This window comes from Lissotriton helveticus, chromosome 2_1 (assembly GCF_964261635.1).
Source record: "Lissotriton helveticus chromosome 2_1, aLisHel1.1, whole genome shotgun sequence".
NCBI lineage: Eukaryota > Metazoa > Chordata > Amphibia > Caudata > Salamandridae > Lissotriton > Lissotriton helveticus.
The window spans coordinates 131,326-155,698 of NC_136059.1; the positions used below are offsets into that span (position 1 = coordinate 131,326).

The 24,373-nt window shown below is 44.7% G+C and overlaps 1 protein-coding gene across 1 annotated transcript in view; it reads right to left on the reverse strand.

Moving 5' to 3' along the window:
- LOC144819158 (integrator complex subunit 10-like) overlaps window positions 1-24,373 on the reverse strand; it is a gene marked incomplete at its 3' end in the record, with an annotated part of 321,688 nt that overhangs the window by 81,239 nt on the left and 216,076 nt on the right. Inside the window, exons 6-7 of the mRNA XM_078677130.1 lie at window positions 10,719-10,721; window positions 7,979-8,132 (exon numbers count right to left, since the gene is read on the reverse strand). Coding sequence (XP_078533256.1) covers window positions 7,979-8,132; window positions 10,719-10,721 — 157 coding nt within the window. The remainder of the gene's footprint in view (window positions 1-7,978; window positions 8,133-10,718; window positions 10,722-24,373) is intronic.

Below are 24,373 nucleotides of genomic sequence, written 5' to 3' on the forward strand. Positions count from 1 at the left end.
GACGATGGAGTTAAAGTCGTCAACGAGGTTTCCTTTGAAGACTTCTTTTTTATTACAGGTGAATCTCTGTTGTGCTTAGACGCATCCTCATCTGGTTTGTCAGGAGAGGATGCGACTGCACGCGCTGTAACAAATAAATCATGCTTAAGAGACTGTACAAGCCTCCTCTTGTGCGTTGCCTTCATGGAAGTGCTTGTAGGGGCACTTCTCACGGAATCTTCTCCTGAAGAGGGTGCGTCTCCTGTAGAAGGAGGGAAATGCTCTTTATGCACATGGAACAATGCCAACCTCCTTTCTCTGACCTTAAGTGTCTTAGTGGAGAAAGACTACAGATCTTACACTCTGTCGACTAATGCTTGGGATAAAGACAATAAAATGGAAACAACTTCAGGTTCACTGAAGGGTTGGGGCAGAGCTGTGACAGGGCCTCCCTTCCCCACGACAGACAGTAGGAATCGTAGCTATGATGGCCTCTAGGGGGAGGAGGAGAGCTAAAGCGTCCATCTCATTGGCTGGAGTTTGGGTTCTTTGAAATGAGGTGGATGTGTTACTAAACATACTATGTGGTTCGGACCTTTGGCCATTTTAAACTATAATCTGCATACTGGATATTTTATACCGTATACTGCTAATTTAATGTACCGGGGATTCCCAGCCTGACAACGGAGAATGGTTCAAGCAATTGAATATATTGAATGTTGGAGAAATGGAAGCAGAAGGAGGGCTATGCCGAGATTTGCGTTGTTTCTGCCAGGAACGGACTGGGTTATGGAAATTGTGCATAGATTTGTATATTTGATTAACATACTGATGAAATATGGTGCGTCCGAGGTCTCTGAATGTGCTAATGGACGCGTATACACTATTCGTTACCTAAGCTTGAAAACTATAAAGCTGTTAGTAAAATAAAAAATATATTTAAAACAGCTCGGTTTGGACTCCAATTCCACTGTAAGACCCCCCCGGATCTTAAGCAGGACAGAGCACGTGTTCTACGCACATCAGCGCACACACAATAACTTTGGCTAGTGGGCCAATGTTTTAGGAAATCTGGCACCTAGGAGCTATAAAAACATTTGAGGTCTCATCTTGGACCCAGCAGGTACAGCAGCTTCTAGTGTCCATGGAAACCAGAGTTTTAAGTGCTTTACGTATCTACCTGTTAATAAGTCATTTTCTTGGCGTTCACGGATTATTGAAGTGGCGAGAACGAATGCTGAATCGCTAAGCATTATTGGTACCGCGGCTTGAATGAGTATCCTTGCTACCTAGAGAGACAGGTGCCCACTGGCATTACCAGTTGCCCAACTGATTTTAATACTATATTGCTCCCTTTGAAAGTTAAGTAGATCTGCAAAATCAGACTGGAAAAGTCTACTCAGAATTCAAGAACTTGTCACACTGACAGTAATACTGGTGGACCTAGGGCAACAGAGGCAAACAACCCTACCCACACAGGGATACTATTCAATCATCTCCGGAGGGCCTGAACCCCATGAAGAGGCCTCACAGTGCTTGCATCAAGCGAAGAGGAAGCTCGTCTTCTTGTATTGCAGCATGTACACATTGGTATAAAATTACATGAATACTGTCCCCGTGGCAAATCCATGGAACTGAAGAAATATATCATATTTCAAACATGAAATAATTCAGAATCCACAAATGGGCCACCATCTCTTAGCAGTATCGCGCGAGTCCACACTCTCGGCCACAAAACGTAATCAAATGACTGACTGCTGAGGTCATGCTGCATACTAGTAGAGAACGCTATTGCCATGATCACATGACATTGCAGTGTCAGGGACTTTAGAGTGGCAAGAAATATGTTTGAATGGTTACAGCAACTGGCGTGCTCGATATGATGGTGATCAGGATAGGAGGAAAGGTGGCGTGCCGCAACAAAACGGGGATGAGTTGAATCTTGCACGAAGCAGGATTTTGGAATCTGCGCCATCTTGGATGTGATCATGTAAAAGGAGAATGGAGTCGGAGTCTCGTTGCTTCCCACAGCAGGCCGTGGCTGGCAATCATCAAAGGATCCTAGAGGCGGCGGTAGAAGCGTCCGGTTGGTACTCTTACTTCCAGCTTTCTTGTACTTTCTTGCCAATTCAGATCATACTTAAGATCGGTTACAATTTTCAAGGCCTTGTACATTTGGATATATATATTTGCGCTCCCTTTTTTATCAAATGTTTTATTTTCCTAGGCACATTCCTTTTGTGCACTTTTGCGCTCTCCTGTATTCATCGGCACCATTGTACATTATCTTCCTTTGCCTGCATTTTCAAGATCGTACTCTCGAGTACGTTTGCGGAGTCATCTGTGAATACCACAACACATGGCCCAAAGGACACTCGAAACCATTGTGTTTCTACAATTTCAGTGAGAGAAGTGCATGTAAGTTTAGGAAAGAAAGGGCTGCGTCAGGGGAATTGATACATAAGGTAATTAGGTAGAAGGATTGCATCAATTACTGATGGTGTGAGGTTCTTTACTAATCTGACATGGAGTCCGGGAGGAGGTGTAACGAGCCTCACGTCTGTGTTTTCAAACTCCTATTCTTTTCCCCTCTGTGTGGGATTCTGTGATTTCTGTTACAAACAGAAGTCTTGGACTCGCTATGGTGGTGACAACGACCAGCTTTGCGGCACCCTGAAGACTGGGAAGCTGCAGTCTGTGAACTACGACCGTGGGTCCTTTCATGGACACTGGATAATGGGCCTCGAAAAAAGAGCATTCATGGAAACACGCAACTGATATCCTTTCAAACGGGGTTTCATCCTACAGACTTCCTTGAAAATTTTAGCATGACAGCTTTTCTAGTTTAGTTGCCAAATTCAACATTATGGATCTTCCCGGTCGCTCATCTAGAGTACTTCCCTGTCAATCACCCAAAGTACTTAGAATACTTCCCGGTCAATCACCAAGAGTACTTAGAATACTTCCCGGTCAATCACCCAGAGTACTTAGAATACTCCCTGATCAATCACCCAGAGTACTTAGAATACTTCCCGGTCAATCACCCAGAGTACTTAGAATACTTCCCTGTCAATCACCAAGAGTACTTAGAATACTTCCCGGTCAATCACCAGAGTACTTAGAATACTTCCCGGTCAATCACCAGAGTACTTGGAATACTTACCGGTCAATCACCCAGAGTACTAAGAATACTTCCGGGTCAATCACCCAGAGTACTTAGAATACTTACCGGTCAATCACCAGAGTACTTAAAATACTACCTGGTCAATCACCCAGAATACTTAGAATACTTCCCGGTCAATCACCCAGAGTACTTGGAATACTTCCCGGTCAATCACCCAGAGTACTTAGAATACTCCCTGATCAATCACCCAGAGTACTTAGAATACTTCCCGGTCAATCACCCAGAGTACTTAGAATACTTCCCTGTCAATCACCAAGAGTACTTAGAATACTTCCCGGTCAATCACCCAGAGTACTTAGAATACTTCCCGGTCAATCACCCAGAGTACTTAGAATACTCCTCGGTGAATCACCCAGAGTACTTAGAATACTTCCTGGTCAATCACCCAGAGTACTTAGAATACTTCCCGGTCAATCACCAGAGTACTTAGAATACTTCCCGGTCAATCACCAGAGTACTTAGAATACTTACCGGTCAATCACCCAGAGTACTAAGAATACTTCCGGGGCAATCACCCAGAGTACTTAGAATACTTACCGGTCAATCCCCAGAGTACTTAAAATACTACCTGGTCAATCACCCAGAGTACTTAGAATACTTCCCGGCCAATCACCCAGAGTACTTGGAATACTTCCCGGTCAATCACCCAGAGTACTTAGAATACTTCCCGGTCAATCACCCAGAGTACTTAGAATACTTCCCGGTCAATCACCAAGAGTACTTAGAATACTTCCCGGTCAATCACCCAGAGTACTTAGAATACTTCCCGGTTAATCACCCAGAGTACTTAGAATACTTCTGGGTCAATCACCCAGAGTACTTAGAATACTTCCCGGTCAATCACCCAGAGTACTTAGAATACTTCCCGGTCAATCACCCAGAGTACTTAGAATACTTCCCGGTCAATCACCCAGAGTACTTAGAATACTTCCCGGTTAATCTCCCAGAGTACTTAAAGTACTCCCCGGCTGAACACCCAGAGTACTAAGAATACTTCCCGGTCAATCTCCCCGAGTACTTACAGTACTCCCCGGCTGAACACCCAGAGTTCTTAGAATACTTCCCGGTCAATCACCCAGAGTACTTAGAATACTTCCCGTTCGTTCACCCAGAGTACTTAGAATACTTCCCGGTCAATCACCCAGAGTACTAAGAATACTTCCCGGTCAATCACCAAGAGTACTTAGAATACTTCCCGGTCAATCACCCAGAGTACTTAGAATACTTCCCGGTCAATCACCAAGAGTACTTAGAATACTTCCCGGTCAATCACCCAGAGTACTTAGAATACTTCCCGGTCAATCACCCAGAGTACTTAGAATACTTCCCGGTCAATCACCAAGAGTACTTAGAATACTTCCCGGTTATTCTCCCAGAGTACTTACAGTACTCCCCGGCTGAACACCCAGAGTACTGGGAATACTTCCCGGTCAATCACCAAGAGTACTTAGAATACTTCCCGGTTAATCCCCCAGAGTACTTAGAATACTTCCCGGTTAATCCCCCAGAGTACTTAGAATACTTCCCGGTCAATCACCCAGAGTACTTAGAATACTTCCCGGTTAATCACCCAGAGTACTTAGAATACTTCCTGGTCAATCACCCAGAGTACTTAGAATACTTCCCGGTTAATCCCCCAGAGTACTTAGAATACTTCCCGGTTAATCCCCCAGAGTACTTAGAATACTTCCCGGTCAATCACCAAGAGTACTTAGAATACTTCCCGGTCAATCACCCAGAGTACTTAGAATACTTCCCGGTCAATCACCCAGAGTACTTAGAATACTTCCCGGTCAATCACCCAGAGTACTTAGAATACTTCCGGGTCAATCACCAAGAGTACTTAGAATACTTCCCGGTCAATCACCCAGAGTACTTAGAATACTTCCCGATCAATCGCCCAGAGTACTTGGAATACTTCCCGGTTAATCTCCCAGAGTACTAAGAATACTTCCCGGTCAATCACCCAGAGTACTTAGAATACTTCCCGGTTAATCACCCAGAGTACTTAGAACACTTCCCGGTCAATCACCCAGACTACTTGGAATACTTCCCGGTCAATCACCCAGAGTACTTAGAATACTTCCTGGTCAATCACCCAGAGTACTTAGAATACTTCCCGATCAATCGCCCAGAGTACTTGGAATACTTCCCGGTTAATCTCCCAGAGTACTTAGAATACTTCCCGGTTAATCACCCAGAGTACTTAGAATACTTCCCGGTTAATCACCCAGAGTACTTAGAATACTTCCCGGTCAATCACCCAGAGTACTTAGAATACTTCCGGGTCAATCACCAAGAGTACTTAGAATACTTCCCGGTCAATCACCCAGAGTACTTAGACTACTTCCCGGTCAATCACCCAGAGTACTTAGAATACTTCCCGGTCAATCACCAAGAGTACTTAGAATATTTCCCGGTCAATCACCCAGAGTACTTAGAATACTTCCCGGTCAATCACCAAGAGTACTTAGAATACTTCCCGGTCAATCACCCAGAGTACTTAGAATACTTCCCGGTCAATCACCCAGAGTACTTAGAATACTTCCCGGTCAATCACCAAGAGTACTTAGAATACTTCCCGGTTATTCTCCCAGAGTACTTACAGTACTCCCCGGCTGAACACCCAGAGTACTAAGAATACTTCCCGGTCAATCACCCAGAGTACTTACAGTACTCCCCGGCTGAACACCCAGAGTACTTAGACGACTTCCCGGTCAATCACCAAGAGTACTTAGAATACTTCCCGGTCAATCACCCAGAGTACTTAGAATACTTCCCGGTCAATCACCAAGAGTACTTAGAATACTCCCCGGCTGAACACCCAGAGCACTTATAATACAGGTATTACTAGAGAATGATTTTCAAGACTTGAAACTCCTGTTAATTAATAATTCTTCTTTAAGCCATCCTGCAAAATTCATTTGGCATATGTCCCTACTGTACAATATTACCACAATATTTCACACACAGATTTCTGTACCCAATACGCCAGCAGCCGTCTGTACCAGTACATTTCATCATTCCTGAATATGACTCATGTATCTCACTCTTCTTTCTCCTAATGAGTCTCGCATCATTTCACCATCAAGGTCCCAGGTTAACAGCTCACGGACAGAAAGACAGCAACAAGGTCACTCTCACCATGAAACTGCTGTAGTGAAGACCGATGTCTGCCTGCACACACTGCTATGTTAGCATAACCGCATTAGATGTTTAAACGCCATTGACCTTGAGACCTTCTATTATTAGAAGACTTAGCTTTGAGCAAGGGGAGGGTGGTACACAAGGAATGAAGAATGAGACACTGCTGCTAGCCGGATAGGGGTTCTGGGTTCTGAGGTGAGTTTCTGGTACACCACAAGTCACTGAGGTCCTGGTTTCCTATGCACAGTTCTGTGCACACACAGAATCCCTGCAACACTGCAAAAGTTGCACACAACTTTAAACAGTGTAAAGAAGGAAAACAAACCATAGAAACCATAGAAATACCCCATAAGGGACAACCATTCTAGTTTGCGAAAGTGTAAGGTGATAAGGTACGCACGTAAGGAGCCAGAGGCTCTCGGACAGTTACCTGCATCACCCACTTGAACAGAACTGTCTGCGGGGCCCAGAGATGAAGCCCCGCAAAACCAGGGACGACAGGACTCGGTGTGGGGACAAGCCACTTCAAGGCCCCACATCGCAAGCTTCTAGTGTCCACTGAAGCACTACAGGAGTGAATGCATCACAGAAGCGAGTGCAGCACATGAGCACGTGCAGGACCGGAGCGAGTGCAGCACAGGAGCGAGATCAGGCGCTCTGCAGGAGCGAGTGCAGCACAGGAGCGAGTGCAGCACAGGAGCGAGTGCAGCACAGGGGCGAGTGCAGCACAGGGGCGAGTGCAGCACAGGGGTGAGTGCAGCACAGGGACGAGTGCAGCACAGGGGCGAGTGCAGCACAGGGGCGAGTGCAGCACAGGGGCGAGTGCAGCACAGGGGCGAGTGCAGCACAGGGGCGAGTGAACCCCTAGTAGTTCAAACTACAGGGCCCCAGGTGGTCTGAAACGCCTGCACGTACTGTGAAAATATAAGTAGTGTTACCCAACGGGCAGTAGCATCAGCGGCTTCAGCCCTGATCCCCGGGGAGGCGAGGGCATGAAGCGATATAATGCCTCTGAGCCCCACTGGTAGCTCAGTGGCTAGAACCAGACCAGGGCCAGTCATGTGCCTTGGGTCAGCTAGTCACAAGCCAACAGACCAGCGTCACGCTCACCTTAGTCACAAGGCCCGATGCTCATCATAAGGCTCAGCTGCAAGCGGAGAGAACAAACTACTGGCAGGAGGAGGGGTGTTGGACAGACACCCCATGGCCAGGGGAACCATAAGATGCACCAGAGCAAAGGGCTGAGATGTTATAGTAGCCGGGCACTGTTCATGGCCTCAGGGCTGGAGGGTCCCCTCACTGCCAGATGGTATTTACATTTCAACAAATCACCTCAAGGGGCACACGCCGCAAAATCACCGGTGTCTGCAGCAGGGACCAATAATCCTTATTTGTAAAGCACAAACATATCACCCCTTCATCAGGGTTTCAAGGCGCTAGGGACTGTCAGTATGATTAAGTAAGCTATTAACCAGAGTCGCATGATGCTGAGCTGGTGCCTGCGATCGGACCGTGAACCCCACGCTCCGGAGTCAGCCACTCTGGCATCTGTGCCACACCTCGCCCATTACACAAAACAGGTATGAATACGACAAACAAACATGTAAAAGATCAGTAACAGGTTACCCTCTCCTCATGGGCAGCGAGGCTGGAGGTGATCGCTCGTACCTTTCTCCAGAGACTCCGCGGAGTGCAGCAGCTCCCAGCTCTCTTTGGCCAATTTGAAGCTGTCCAGCAGTTCGGCAGAGTTGGGAAATTCAGTTTTATTTATTATTACATGACGGTTCCGGCCCTTTCCAGAGGCTTCTTCATCATCTGAGCTCTGTCAACAAAGAAAAGTTTTTAAAAAACCTCATTTGAAAGGAATTTCAGGTTTAATACATTTCAGGCAAGAGAACTGCAGCATCTGTGGTTTACAGGAAGAGAGCGGGGCTCTTAGCCCACGCTATCCCTCGCCACCTTGATCATTCAGTAAAATATCTAAAGCGCTTTCAAATACAACAGAAACAAAGAGGATGGTCCATGACACGTGATGATCCGTTTGTAGCGTTTCGTGCTGTAGATTCACATGCTTTGCACGCGCCTGCCGTGGACTCTGGGCGAGGACTGCACACGGTGGTTTTCTTTGAAGTCCTCAGTCTTGGGGTAGCTCCAGACTCCCCCTTAAGCCCACAATGCACCAGGATAAAGACTCCACCTCCAGTTGTGTCCCGCCCCTAATGGGTGAGTGAGGGCGTGTAGTGAAGCAGGATAGTAAACGTGTACAGTGCATTGCGACATCTGTAGGAGGGTCACGTGAATGTACAGCACTACTAGCTAGAAACAGATAAATACAGGGTAACATTTCACGTTTGAAGCATGTGCTACAGAAGAACACGTGCTTTGCATAGACTGCTGTTGGACTTGGCCCTTCTGGCAGGTTCACCCCTAAACTTTTTGCTTTTAATGGTGACCTGGTGATGGTGATTTTTGGGTTCTGCGCACTTTCACTGTGTCCCAGTGGAAAGTGCGTGCGCACTTTGAGTGCATGTGGTGAGGTTGGCCTGCCCTCCCATAGGAATGCATGGGGAATGTATGTGTCCCTGGTAGTTCCTGATGCGTGGGGTGTACAGGCTCGAGTCTGGTATGTGCAGACTCGTGAGATTGAATGCTGCGAGATGATGTATGCGGCGTGTATGTGTCTAGTGTGGAAGTGCCACTTCTAGACATGGCTGTACGTGTGCTGTGAGGGTGCTGGAGTGTGATTGGCTGGAGCTGGCTGGTATGTCAGGCTCCAGGATGTCTGGATGGGTCTGCCCAGTGGTGAGTGCGGAGATTAGCATGCTGATGTGAGGGGAGGGCTGCTCCTGGTTCCTAATGGGGCTGAGCTTCCCCCACACAATGCTGGCTCCGCCCCCTGTGGTGCGACTGATGACCCTAGTCCTGCCAGTGAATGAAAAGGGTGATTGAGCACATCCAGGGTGCTCCAAAACCAGCTGCGACTGGTTTCTCCCCCACCCTGCACAAAGACAACGGCGTGTGGTGTATATAAATGGGGCTGTGTCCCCACAGAAGTGGTTCTTTGCGGATCTTACTGAGGGGGGCTGCTGCTGCTGGCGCCAGGAGGAACCGCCACTTGGGACTGCCTTCCTGCCTGGAGGGCCCAGTGAATTGGCTCTGGGCCCAGCCTTGCCCCCCCTGCCTTGCTGCAGTCCTGGGAGGACTTTTGCTGTACTTGTGGACCTTTGCTCGTGCCCTAGCACTGGGGCCGCTTTATTTCCTGATTATAGCGCTGGGAGCGCGTTTGTTATGGTCCTATAGCGCTTGGGGAGCACTTTTTCTCTTCACCAGCGCCTGGAGCGCTGGATCTTTTTCTAGAGCTTGGAAGCGCTTTAATCGTACTGTAGCGCTTTGGGAGCACTTTATTGATAATTAAAGCCGGTGCCCACTTGGCATTGCCCCGTGTTTTCACCGCCGCCGGCCCGGAGAGAGATTAGCAGGCGCTGTCCCGCCTACCTACCCCAGGGCCGCGCTGCGATTGCCCGCAGCCGCAACCCGGAAGTCAGGCAGGCCGAGGGCGGGACGAGGAGACGACCCGGAAGTGCTCGCCCCATAGCCAGAAGAGAGCCCGGAGTGCAGTGACGGGGGTGCGACCGCCGGCGAGGACCCAGAGGAGGGGAGCCCAGTCCGCGGCACCAGAGGAAGAGAAGTCCCGGTGAGTGAGGCGACTTGGGCGGGGTCCTCGCAGTATCAGGGTAGAGCGGCCCCGGCAGACAGCGGGCCGCTCCCCTAACCCCAGGCGGCATCTTCTTGTTTCACTAAGCCCACAAGGGCTTCAGGGGCATTTCCGATGGTTGCAAGCCCAGAGAGGATCTTCTAGCATCCCGGGGGCATTCGGTCCTGTTTAGCCCACGAAGGGCTCTGGGGGCACATTTGGTGTTCAGCCCCTAGGCTCCAGGCGGCATTGTTGTGCCACGAGTTCCCCGAGAGGGACTCCAACGCCCCCCCCCCACTTTACTTAGAGTCCGGAGGGGACTCCACCACCACAGTTGTTTTTTCAGAGCCACGGAGGCTCTAGGGCGCATCAATTGTTGGAAGAGCCCACGAGGCTCAAAGGCCCCATTGATCTCAAGCCCAGAGAGGCTCAAGGGGGCACAGTTGTTTTACGAGCCCTGAGAGGCTCGGGAGGGCCATTCTGTTTGTTTAGAGTCACGAGGCCCTTGGGGGAAACAAGTGCTTTGTGCAGAGCCTGGGAGGCTCCAACGTGTCCCCACCATTGTCTACACAGCTGCCCAGCACTTCGTGGTCAGCTGCCACGTTTAGGCGCCTGACTTTGGGACACAGGGCGTCCTAGCCCTAGAGAGGCCAGTTGGCCTAGGGACAGTCACAGGTGGTGGCTCATGTGAGTTTTGCGCACTTTGTGATTTACTTGCTAAGGTGATTTCTGCGCAATTATTATTTCCTACACCTCTGAATGTTTTTAGGCATCATGTGTTTTTCTTCCCTGCACCTCTGAATGTGTTGTTTATGCATCATGTGTTATGTGCTTACACCCCTACAGGTATTGTAATACTTAGGTGGTTGTTCTCCTAGTACAGGTGGTGCTAGTGAGGTCCTGGTTACCAGTAGTTACTGGTTGTGTGCTACTGTGATTTTACATTCTATGTTTTATATTCTAAGTGCTATGTTCTAAAAGTGTTACTTCTAAAAGTGCTGATTCCTGACAGTGGTCCAGGTGGCCCTGTCTTGTACATATCCCCTGTAAATTCTGCCCGTGCCTCAGGCACATTGTAAAGTGTGTGTTTTATCTAATGTGTTTTGGTGTAATACAAAGGCTATTTTTATATAACCTTGTGTGGAGTTTCCTTTGTGGTGGGCCCTGGGTGTTGTTGCTGGGGTGCGTGCGCAAACGCTCAACTCACTTCGTCTCCAAGTTTAGCCTTGCTGCTCGCGCCACGTTACCTAGAGGGTGAGCAGGGGTCATCTTGGTGTGTAACTCCCTTGCCCTGACTTGGGAGACACTTCGCCTGTTTACTTGAGGTGTATAGGGCAAAGATTCCTCCTACGATATTATATGGCATAGAACTTATAGAGCTGAAGCACTGGGATTTTTGTAATAAAACTGAAGGGAAACTCTTAAGATCCCTATCTACCCTTAACACCTCGTGTTCTTTGGCCGCATGTAGGCTTGATTTCGGTCTCAGGAGCAGCTGGGTTCAGGGACTATGTGCCCTGGTAAGATTGGTGGTTTGCTTGGCTAGAGCCGAATCAGGGTCGATGAGAGCCCTTCTTAAAAATGAATTGCTGAGCAACTTTAAAGAGTTCTCACGATTAGTAAGGAACTTTAGAAGAGCTGTGTCACTTTTAAAGCTAGATGAAAGTGTTTTATTTCTTCACTCATCGACACAGCTAAAACTCCTGCTAAAACAGGCACCGTGGGAACTATGGGGTATATTACCAACAACTAGCGATAATTTTTGTCTCTAACTTGTTTAGAGACAAAAATTATCGCCGCACATCGGCGATTTTTATCGCAGATAAACCTTGCTATTAGCAAGGTTTATCGCAAATGCGATAAAAAACGGCCGCAATGCATGAATATCGCTGAAAAGTCAGCGATATTCATGCATTATCGAGCAAATGCTCTTAGCCATGTTATCCACCTCCCATTGGATAACATGGCTAAGAACTGCTCAGGGCAGGTGTTAGCTTTTGGAGCTATTCGCGCTTAGCGCGAATATCTCCAAAAGTTGGTAATAGGAGATAGCGATGTTAGCGACTGTTTCCAGTCGCTAACATCTTGGCACGCCCACTTTGCATGTCATTAGTGATAAATATCACTGACATGCAAAGTGGGACCCAAGATGGTCGCTATCTCCTACTAGCTGTCGCTAACTGGTGTTAGCGACAGCTTGGTAATAGGGAGATAATTTTATCGCCGCTTTCTTGGCTTTTAAAGCCAAAAAAGCGGAGATAAACCCCTTGATAATATACCCCTATGTTTTCAAACAGATAAGAATACAAGACAAGATAAAGGGGGTAGTGACCTCCTCCTTAATTCTTATTCTATGAAGTTGGCCCAACCCTATGCCACATGGAATATGCCACATGGTGTTCGTAGATTATGGTTTCTTTTACGATATGATCTATTGCCCCTAAATGTACTTTTATCCAAATGGTATGGAACCTCTTCTATGTGCAATTTCTGTAATTTGAGTATTCAGGATCGTATGCATGTCTTGCTGATTTGTCCTGCACTTCGCCCATTGCGGTTTAAATGGTTAAAACCAATATGTCTCCAACTGGGTATTTCTGATGTGAATATTTTTTTACAATTTCTATACTGTCCTCCAAATGAAATGTTTTGCTTCCACATTTTTAACTTTTTTAAAGGTTTTTTAGCTATTTATTAAGGAGTTTTGAGAGGTCTGACATTGTTTTCTCTTGTCTATTTGTCAATGGAACAATTAGTTTCGTATGTGTGATTTTTTTTTTTTTTTCTTTCCTTCTGTCTGTAATTTGTATTGTGAATTTTATGTGGCCCTCTTTGAGAGCCAAAACATAATAAAAATAAATTGAAATTGACTTTGGAGTGGTGGTCTCTGACTGACTTTGGCGCTAGCCCTGGCCAGCCAGGGATCCCATTTCTAACAACTGCAAACAGTGCTTACCCATAAAACGCGCCGGCTGGTGAGCAGATAATGCCGATGTTTGGAACAAAGTCTTGATACAGCTTGGCCAACCAAAGCCTCCTGACAGACTTTAAAATCGACCAGTGATTCTTAGTGAATGCGAGTGGGGTTGGAAGTGGTAGCCTCACGATGCAGCCTACCGGCATGTTTCCCATGAGGGCTTTCTAGCTCCCCTCTTTCAGGTGGGGTGTGCTCAAGACACAGAATGTGGTGTGCCAGAGCGCTCAACAGCGGTGTGCAGTGCCAGTGTAATTACAACTGTGATTTTCGATAGCTTGATTTTCCTCCATAGGATAACATTGCCTGGTTTTTGCCATTTTTCTTCCAAGTCTCGATTTTTGAAACATTCAAATATTCCTTAAAAATCACCTGTGTTCAAAAACGATTTCGTTCAACTGTTTACAGGAAATGCACCAGGGCTGAATCCAGGACCCAGTCGAGTAAGAAAAACCTACGCAAAGTAATTGATATTGCATTCACTTAAAATTCCCATTGAGCTCAATGTTATTATTGTGTTAAGATTGTGTTGCATATTGTAACAACTGTATCTATTGCATTGAAAAGTCTATTGCCAAGTGAAAGTATTCAACTGCAGCATCTCATTCTGAGAATGTATTTTTATACCTACTTGTGGTTCTAAAATAAAACAATATATTTTTAGATACAAATCAATTGGCCTAGAGTTCGGTTCTGGAGTGTGTGAGATCATTTGCTGACTGAGGGCCAGATGTAGGAGCCCTAATATCGGTCAGAAACGGCCGATTTCGGCCGTTTCCGACCGGTATTAGGGTTTTCTAATGTAGGAGCATGCTTTACAGAATCGGTATTTTACCGAATCTGTATTTACAGATTCGGTAAAATTACCGAATCGGTAAATACAGACTCGGTAAAAATACCGATTCTGTAAAAGCACATGTAGGTAGCACATCTTTGAGTGCCGCAGGCCTTTCAGATTCGGTATTTTACCACCCAATCCAATTGGGTGGTAAAATACCGAATCCAGGTGTGCATGCACATGTGTGCATGCACACCTAGCCATGTGACAGACAGACATGCCCTTAGGGCATGTCTGTGTGCCACATGGCTCACATGCCCGTCTTTGGGGTGCTAGAGGGTGTCAAAGTGACACCCCCTGCACCCTTGCTAAAATCGGAATTTACCGATTCTGTAATTACAGAATCGGTATTTCCCATTGATTCCTATGGGCTTCAAAGCCCATAGAAATCAATGGGCAATACCGATTCGGTATTTACAGAATCGGTAAATACCGAATCTTAAAGATTCGGTATTTACAGATTCTGAAATACCTACATCTCCCCCCTTCATATTTACCACTTCTTAAATACCGAATCGGTAAAATTCGGTATTTAAGAAGTGGTAAATAAGAATTACCTACATCGGGCCCTGAGTGTGTACAACAAATGCTTTACACTGTCCTCTGATACTGCCTTACTGCTCGACCAAGCTACCACTGTAGAGAGTAAGGTCAGCCCTGACTTTAAACTCTGTTATACCTCTGGGGTTTGTGGACTCTATACACACTGTACCTTATTCTGGTCCAGTGCATATAGAGCCACTTTCTCACAGTGTGAACAACAAATGCTTTACACTGTCCTGATACTGCCTTACTGCTCGACCAAGCTACCACTTTAGAGAGTAAGGTTATATCTAACTTTAGCCTCTGCCAAACCTCTGGGGACTGTGGACTCTGTGCACACTGGACCTTACTTTGGTGCAGTATATACAGAGCCCCTGCCTTAGGGATGTAAGGCCTGCTGTAGGGGCGGCTTACCTATACTGCATGCAGTGTCTTCAGACAAGGCACACAGGAGGGGTGTCATGTCGTGTCTTCACTTTTCTCTGCACCATGGCAAGCAGCCAGCAATGACAGTTTGCATGTTGGTGCTATGGGGTCCCTTAGGGTGCAACAATACATGCTGCAGCCCTAAGGGACCGTCTTTAGCTTCCATTACCTAGGTACCAGGGGGTACCATTTACTAGGGAATTTACAGGGGTGCTACAGGTATTACTAATTTGGGGAACCATTGTACAGCTGTAGGGAAAGACCTGCCACTGGGGACCTGGATAGCAGGAGCCCAGGGCCCTTCTGTCAAAATTGCATCAGATACCAGGCAGATAGTGGGGGTGAGATTCGAATTTATGGGATAGGTCTTGAGCACTCCAGTTATTTATTATTTAATGGTTAGGCTTGTAGCTTTCCTCAAAGTTAATGTCCTTCTTTTGCGTGCTGCTTGGTAACTCTGGGCTGCCTGTCCCTGAGCTTATCAAAACTGTTGGGGATTGGTTAGTGGTAACAATATCACAACCATACCAGGCGCACAGCCAATAGTTACGGTATTTCCCCCTTTGCAATGATTCTTCTGATTCAATCTTTATGCTTAATTCTCATATTTATTCTGAGACCTTATTTCACATGAATTACTCTAAATTATATTCATACATTTTCTTTGCTCGTTAAGCATAGTATGTTTCAATACACATAATTCATAATCAAAAAAATGTTTTCAATTATCATAGTACATTCATGACAAATGATCGGCGATTGCTGGGTTGGTTGGCCCGAAGCATTTCGGGACTAGCGTCCCTTCTTCGGGGGCCTCTGTGGAAGAAATGATATGCAAATTTACTTTCTGCTTGCTAATTTCAATTTAGCCACTACTCAGTGTTGAGTGCCTAGCTCCTCTGTTACAATCAGTTCCTGTCACTAAGCACATTAGAGTTAACCATGCAAAAAAAAACATAACTTTTCAATGGCAGAATTGCTATTGGTAATGATTTAGTCAAAGACACGACAAAGTTGTAAATGCATACTGATTGCTTGATGTGCATTTATACTAGCAGTGCAAACGATCATGTTGATGAATCAGTTTCTCATGTAGAAAACAACGCTCACTCACGTGTGTGTTGCAACCGTCTAGAGTGAACCTCACTGTCTGCTTGAATGGAGCACAGCCATATCACTGCTCTGTAATGCATAAAAACATAATCCTTAAGGGACTCTGTGGTGTCACGGTCATGATTGATATTGAAAAAACGAAACGAAAAATTACCTTCACTTCAAAATTACCCGAACGATGTGTCTGAAAAATAATGGGAGACCCATATTAAAAACCGGGCCTTTACAGGCGATAAATCAAAGTGTTGCCTAATGCGGAGGTGGGGTGTGCTTACCGATAGTTTAATGGAGCGCTCTTGCAAAAATCCTGCTGGGCCGTGCCTCGCGGTCAATGTGTTGTGAATCACCGTTTTTTTAAATTGCGCGATAACTAAGTATCACGGTGATCGAAAACGGACTATGCGCAAAATGCTTGGTGTGTCGGCCATGTTAGACGAGGATAAATACGACGTGAATATCCGTGATTAAAATGTAAGTGTAGATCAAAGTGGGCTGAGAGAAGCTACTCCTTAGACATGGTTAGATAGCGATATTAGCGAAAAAATCTCAGAGGATACATGTCGCTAATCCTACCTCTCGAGATCTATGAGTGAAATATGCTAAGCGTGAGAAAGGGCTGTAAACGCGGTAAACAAATTGTCAGCCATGTTAGAGTGAGGTAGATGTGGAGGATCTAGCCCCCGATATTCATGTTAAAGTTGATATTAAATCTGTTCAGATCTACCGGACTGAGTACATCGTAAGCACTGGGCTGGCGAAATTACTACACTCTAAATTAAACTTCATATTGATCACCTGCAGGTGACTGTGTTTGTAGGAAAAAAGGAAGGCATCAAGGTGTCTACGTAGTTATGTTCAAATGAATGCAGTGTTATAAAAGCTAAACAATTACACATGTTTGAACATGTTAATTCAATGTAGATCCTTAAATCTACTATCCACATATAAAAAAAGTTTTGCAATTAATTGCCTGCGTTATTGACTTAACAGGTATATACACATTCAAGGTATCCTGACCATTTACAGTTTGGATTAAATCCTATTTACATGATCATAGAAAACATCCTAAATCCAGTTTATCATTCAAACCCATCGGTTCCATTGTTTGAAATTTTTTAATTAACATGATTTCCCTTTGAGATAGAAGTTTCTGACTGTCCGTTCCTTCTCTTTGTTCAATTTTTTCTAAGACCATAAACCGTACTTGGGAGATATTGTGATTATGGGTTATCCAATGAGCTGCCAGATTGGATTTCATGTTCTTATTTCGTATCATACTTTTGTGTTCTCCTATCCTTATTTTCAACTTTCTCTCGGTTTTGCCTATATACATTAGGCCACATGGGCATTTTATACAATATAGTACAAAGTGCGAGTTGCAATCAGCTGTGAGTTTGAGTTTGATTTTTTCTCCAGTTCTAGGATGGGTTACAAAATCCTGTTGCATAACATTGTTACAATGGACGCAGTTGTTACATTTGCGCATCCCCTTGTGATTGATGTTGTTTGGCTTGGTCATCTTTTTTAAGTGTTCTTGTAGATTGCGACTTCTGGTATATGCAAATAGCGGTTTGGATTCAAAGATATTGTGAAAGTCCTCATCATTTTCTAAGAGTTCCCACCTTTTGCTGATGATTTTCCTTATGTTAATTGCTCGTGTTGAAAACTTAGATACAAACACACTGCGGTTGATATTGGTGGTTTTGTTTTTGCTTATCAACAGATTTTCACGATTGATTGCCTTGATTCGTGTTTCTGCTTTTTCTATACATGTGGAAGGATAACCTCGTTCCATAAATCTTTTCTTTAGTCTTTGCATATCCTCATCGTGTGCTTCTGGAGTCGAACAGATTCTTTTGCTCCGTATCATTTGAGAAAACGGCAAGTTTTCAATAAGTTTAGGAGAGTGAAAGCTCTGATATGATAGAGTATTGTTTCTGTCAGTTGGTTTCACATAGGTTTTGGTAGTGAATGTTCCTTCTTTTTTTGTGATTTTTACATCCAAAAATGTTATTTCTGTAGAACTGATTGAGTGTGTAAACTGGATTCTAGCGTTCTTTTCATTAAGTTTCTTGATGTTTTGCTCCAAGTTTTCACGAGAATCATCCCAGATTAAAACAATATCATCGATGAAGCGTTTGTATAGAATCAAATGGTCCGACCATTTGTAGTCTGAGAAGATGTGCACTTCCTCAAATTGAGCCATGAAAATATTCGCGTAGGTTGGCGCACCTCCGAAACCCATGCTGGTTCCGCTTATTTGTAGAAAGAAGTCATCTTGGTATTTAAAATAGCTGTGTTGGAGGCAGAATGTCAAGAGCTCTAGTAGTAGAATTTGATTGGCGCCTATGTTTTCCGTCTGTAATAGTGCCCATTCTGTCGCTTCAATGCCTTCTTTGAGAGGTATCGACGTGTACAGAGATGTCACGTCAATCGTGCACAGAATCCAATGTTGACTGTTGTTAAAGTCCAAGTTGTTGAGCTGATTCAAGAAATCTGTGGTGTCTTTAATGGTGGTTTTCCAATTTAGAACGAATTTTTGAAGAAAGAAGTCAATGTATATCCCCAATGGTTCAAATAGTGAGCCTACACCTGAGACAATGGGTCTGAAGGGTGGATCATATAAGTTCTTGTGTACTTTAGGTAGCATGTACAAATGCGGTCTCTTTGGGTTTTGTTTGGATAAAAATTGCTCTGTTTTTGTGGAGATCCAATCCATGTCTTTAGCGTGATTCAAGATTTGTCCGAGGGTTGACATTATTTCTTGAGTCGGATCTTTTTCCAAGCGCAGATATGTGGTTTCATCAGCTAGATGTTCAATAACTTTCTTGTTGTAGTATTCAGTATTCATTATGATGAGGGCTCCCCCTTTATCTGCTCGTTGGAATGTTAACTCCTTCTGATTGGATAGTTTTTGGAGTGTGTTTCTTTCTTTTTTAGAAAAATTCGTTTTCTGCTTTGTTTGAAAATCAAGTTTATGAATGTCCAGTAATACAAGCTTTTCAAATAAATCCAATGTTTTATGAGATACTAGAGCTACAAAATTGCTTTTGGGTTTGAATTCCACATATTCCTTATTCGTTGGAGGCTGTTGTTCAGTGATGACATTTGCAAAGAAGTGTTTCAATCTAATGTTTCTCATGAACTTGTAGAATGCTATTTCTGTTTCTGCCAAATTGGATTGGTATGTGGGGACAAAAGATGTTCCTTTGTTCAAAACTTTCATTTGTTGGCTTGTCAATTGCGTAGATGAGATATTGATCACTATACTTTCCCGCTGCGTAGATTGGGTTTGCTTTTTTCTTTTGATTTTTCCTCTCCTGGTTTTTGTTGGTTTCCTCCCGCTTTTGCTGTTGGGTCCGGGGCTTTTGGTACCTGTTGGCCTTGTTCTAAAAAAGCCTCAGTGGAGATTGTTGTCGGTGGTGTAGCTGATGTTGTTGCTGTCTCTTTGTTGGTACTGGGTGTTTCTTTTCTTTGTACTGGAGCTCTAGAAGTGGATATATCACCATCTGACACTACGCTCTCTTCCGATGAAGTAAATTGTTTTTTGGAAGATGGACGACGTTGTGCGTACATTTCTGCCCAGGTGTACACTTCGTTTAAACGATAATCGATGGTATCTCGTTTAAATTTTCTTAGTTTCCTTTCTTGCAAGTCTTTCTCATAACTCTCCAATTTTTTATTGATTGAGTCCAATTCATTTTGCCATTCTTCTCCATCCATACGTTTAGATAAATCTCGCTGTAAGTTGAATATCTCTTCTTCTAGTTCTTTTATGCTTTTAGATAGTTCCTCCACGATTAGTAGAATTAGATCTAGCGAGCATTTATTTAATACCGCATACCATCTATCCATGAAGTTCTTATTGTGCTGAAGGCGAAACAAAAGGGGTTTAATTGCAAGTCTCAGACCTCTTGGGATGCGTTGATGTTTATGATATTGGATTAATGTTGACGCATGAAGTCTTTGATTGAGTTCACGACGCATGATGAATTCCAGTTGTCTTAATTGTTGAATTGTGGAGCCTTGGTGGGACTCAAAAGATTTCGTGGCTTTTATTAGTGCATACATTTCTGTCACTTGTTCATCTGTGTATGTTTTGGTGTAAGCACGATTTCCGGTGGTGCCTGCTATACTTTCAAATGTTGCCATGTTATTTTCTTGGTTGGGTGCTCAGACCAGTTGTAGGCAGTGACTGAGAATGAGATTCGAATTTATGGGATAGGTCTTGAGCACTCCAGTTATTTATTATTTAATGGTTAGGCTTGTAGCTTTCCTCATCAAAGTTAATGTCCTTCTTTTGCGTGCTGCTTGGTAACTCTGGGCTGCCTGTCCCTGAGCTTATCAAAACTGTTGGGGATTGGTTAGTGGTAACAATATCACAACCATACCAGGCGCACAGCCAATAGTTACGGTATTTCCCCCTTTGCAATGATTCTTCTGATTCAATCTTTATGCTTAATTCTCATATTTATTCTGAGACCTTATTTCACATGAATTACTCTAAATTATATTCATACATTTTCTTTGCTCGTTAAGCATAGTATGTTTCAATACACATAATTCATAATCAAAAAATCTTTTTCAATTATCATAGTACATTCATGACAAATGATCGGCGATTGCTGGGTTGGTTGGCCCGATGCATTTCGGGACCAGCGTCCCTTCTTCGGGGGCCTCTGTGGAAGAAATGATATGCAAATTTACTTTCTGCTTGCTAATTTCAAATTAGCCACTACTCAGTGTTGAGTGCCTAGCTCCTCTGTTACAATCAGTTCCTGTCACTAAGCACATTAGAGTTAACCATGCAAAAAAAAACATAACTTTTCAATGGCAGAATTGCTATTGGTAATGATTTAGTCAAAGACACGACAAAGTTGTAAATGCATACTGATTGCTTGATGTGCATTTATACTAGCAGTGCAAACGATCATGTTGATGAATCAGTTTCTCATGTAGAAAACAACGCTCACTCACGTGTGTGTTGCAACCGTCTAGAGTGAACCTCACTGTCTGCTTGAATGGAGCACAGCCATATCACTGCTCTGTAATGCATAAAAACATAATCCTTAAGGGACTCTGTGGTGTCACGGTCATGATTGATATTGAAAAAACGAAACGAAAAATTACCTTCACTTCAAAATTACCCGAACGATGTGTCTGAAAAATAATGGGAGACCCATATTAAAAACCGGGCCTTTACAGGCGATAAATCAAAGTGTTGCCTAATGCGGAGGTGGATTGTGCTTACCGATAGTTTAATGGAGCGCTCTTGCAAAAATCCTGCTGGGCCGTGCCTCGCGGTCAATGTGTTGTGAATCACCGGTTTTTTAAATTGCGCGATAACTAAGTATCACGGTGATCGAAAACGGACTATGCGCAAAATGCTTGGTGTGTCGCCAGATAGTGGGGGTGACCATGTCAGAAAGGGGCACTTTCCTCCATCAGACTCTGGAATCTGCGATGTGGGCTGCGAGATCAAGAACCTCAAGCCAGGGTGTCACCTTGGACACTAAACATGACATCTCTTGCTTGTACCACTTCACTTTGAAGTATTTGTTTAAACAAAACTCTTAATACCAGAAACCAGATTTTACACAGTGGACGTTTTCCTCCCGCAAACTACATTTAAAGGTTACTGCTCAAAGGAAGAGGCAGGACATGAAAACACACCTACAGAAGGATTAAGGATCACAAGAAGAAACAAACCATGGTCTTCTCTCTGCCTTCCGGGAGTTTGCGTTTCTTGTGCACGTGTTTGCCCGGCTCGACCTCTATGTCGCTGAAGGCGTTGGCGACATCTTCCAGGAGAATCAGTGGAACCTGGTTCGGAGCGTTTGTGCCTGAGGAGGGCGACAGGAATGAAAGCATTTCATGCGGTCGCCTCACAAGTGTGTTAGATCAGCCAGGCCGGCTGAAAACAACCCGGCTTCTCTATACACAAGCTTCGCAGTATTTTAAGACGGAGTCCTCCCCCCAAGCAGGGAGCCATCAATGGAGATATTTGAAATATAGATATTTGTATAACAATATGAAATAACAATTTATAAAATTGTAAGTAATAAAGAATTATAATGATCATTGACCATGAAAACAATAATAATTTATATTAAAAAATGACTTCTGATAAAAATCAAAAAAAGAAAACAAATAATAATGAAATAGAAATTCATCTAATTCCATAGAGACACTTGCATTCTCGTAGCCACAACTCGAATGAGCATAGACCGCACGCACGCTTTCCTTTAGCTCTGTTGTCAGAGAGGAGTGAATCTCTGAGATCAGTTTAAAATAGCCTTATAGCTCGCCGTAGCGGGATATACCGGCTATTAAAGGCCCGCTCTGCGTTAAAGGCCAGAGCCGAAGGCGAAGGACTTTAACAAGGGAGCGGGACTTTAATAGCTGGTATAGCCTTGCTATGAAGGGCTATAAGGCTATTAGAACATTCTGCCACTAGAGGGCAGAATGTTCTAACACATAAACAAAGGCTTCTCAAAGCTCGAGGGGATTTAAATCCCCTCGAGCTCCGAGAGGCATTTGTAAGACATTGGAATGTTGTTCTGCAGCCTTTACCAGCCCGTAGACGCCCGGAGCACTCCATTGTCTACAATGGAGCTCCAAACATTCCAATGTTCTAATATGCATCGGGGTTCAGTCACATATACTACCCCAAGTAATTCCCAGTTTTCTCGCGTTGCGTCTCTTTCACTCTGTTCTTGAATCTGCACCTTCAGTTTGACAGATTCAGGGGTGACCAAGCTGGAATCCACAACAACATGCAAGGTGGGCACAGTCTTCATGGAGTCAGAGTCTTATTATAAACGCAAAGGGCTTCTGACGCACAACTGACTTGAACCTTGAGAGGCAGAGCGTCTGCCATACTGGTAGTAATGTTATACGACATACAATGGTATAATATGTGACTGAGTGGAACAATCCAGGTTAGAGCATTGCATCAGATGGGTTGAGGTAAACTGTGTCACTATGGATCAATAATTAATGTTCTGCTTGACACATAACCCTACATTATTTGTTTTGTTCTACAGGACAGCACCATCACCCAAGCCAAGACAGAACTGATCGCTGCGTCTTATGCAGCCATAGATGGGCCGTACAGCCACCTACCTTTGGAGATTAACAATACTTGCCACCAAGAGTCACACACTCAAGCCTCCAGCACAGCACACTACGCAGAGGAGCTCACAAACGAAACAGCTTACATACTCAACAGTCCACTATCAAGGGGCTTCAAACAGCGCAGCCAATAAGAGCATCCTAGTCTGCACTCACATACATCACAAAACCCAGCAGGACAACTGGGACAGTCCTCCTGGTACACTCATGCATACACCACGCCACCAAAACCATTGACCGGACCAAGAACAGATGTGTATCACTCGTAGTAAAATACGCACAATAATGAGCGTAGTATACATTCTTTGTTCAGACGCACAGAGTCCACCATCCAGGTTACTGTCGATTCATGATCTGCGCACACACACTCTTTATAAAACAAAGAGCACTGGAAACCCACCGTGGAAGAGAGAGGGCTGGATGCTGCTGTCGTACTGGAACGCGCTCTTGAAGAACACCAGGAGCGTGCAATGGACCACTTGGTTCTTGTACTTGGAATGCGCTTCACTGTCGAAGTTGCTGATGTATCTGCAAAGGTCCTTCATTCTGTGGAACACATCTCCGAAACTCCTGACGAACAAAACGTATACATGAGACGACAGACGACTCAGACGCAAAACAATTCAAAACAAGCCGTAGATTTGCATGGACATCTTTTTAAACAAGTTTTCAAATAGTTATTTATCTTGTGCTGAATGCATTTTGTCCCAACAGAAGCATCGGATAAATATCTCATATTTACATCTGAATGTGAAGTGCCCCGGCCAACTCGCGAGGCACCCCGGCCAACTCGTGAGGCACCCCGGCCAACTCGCGAGGCACCCCGGCCACCTAGCCAGGCACCCCGGCCACCTCGCCAGGCACCCGGCCACCTCGCCAGGCACCCCGGTCACCTCGCCAGGCACCCCGGTCACCTCGCCAAGCACCCCGGCCACCTCGCCAGGCACCCCGGCCACCTCGCCAGGCACCCCGGCCGATGCATTTCGGGACGAGCGTCCCTTCTTCGGGGGCCTCTGTGGAAGAAATGATATGCAAATTTACTTTCTGCTTGCTAATTTCAATTTAGCCACTACTCAGTGTTGAGTGCCTAGCTCCTCTGTTACAATCAGTTCCTGTCACTAAGCACATTAGAGTTAACCATGCAAAAAAAAACATAACTTTTCAATGGCAGAATTGCTATTGGTAATGATTTAGTCAAAGACACGACAAAGTTGTAAATGCATACTGATTGCTCGATGTGCATTTATACTAGCAGTGCAAACGATCATGTTGATGAATCAGTTTCTCATGTAGAAAACAACGCTCACTCACGTGTGTGTTGCAACCGTCTAGAGTGAACCT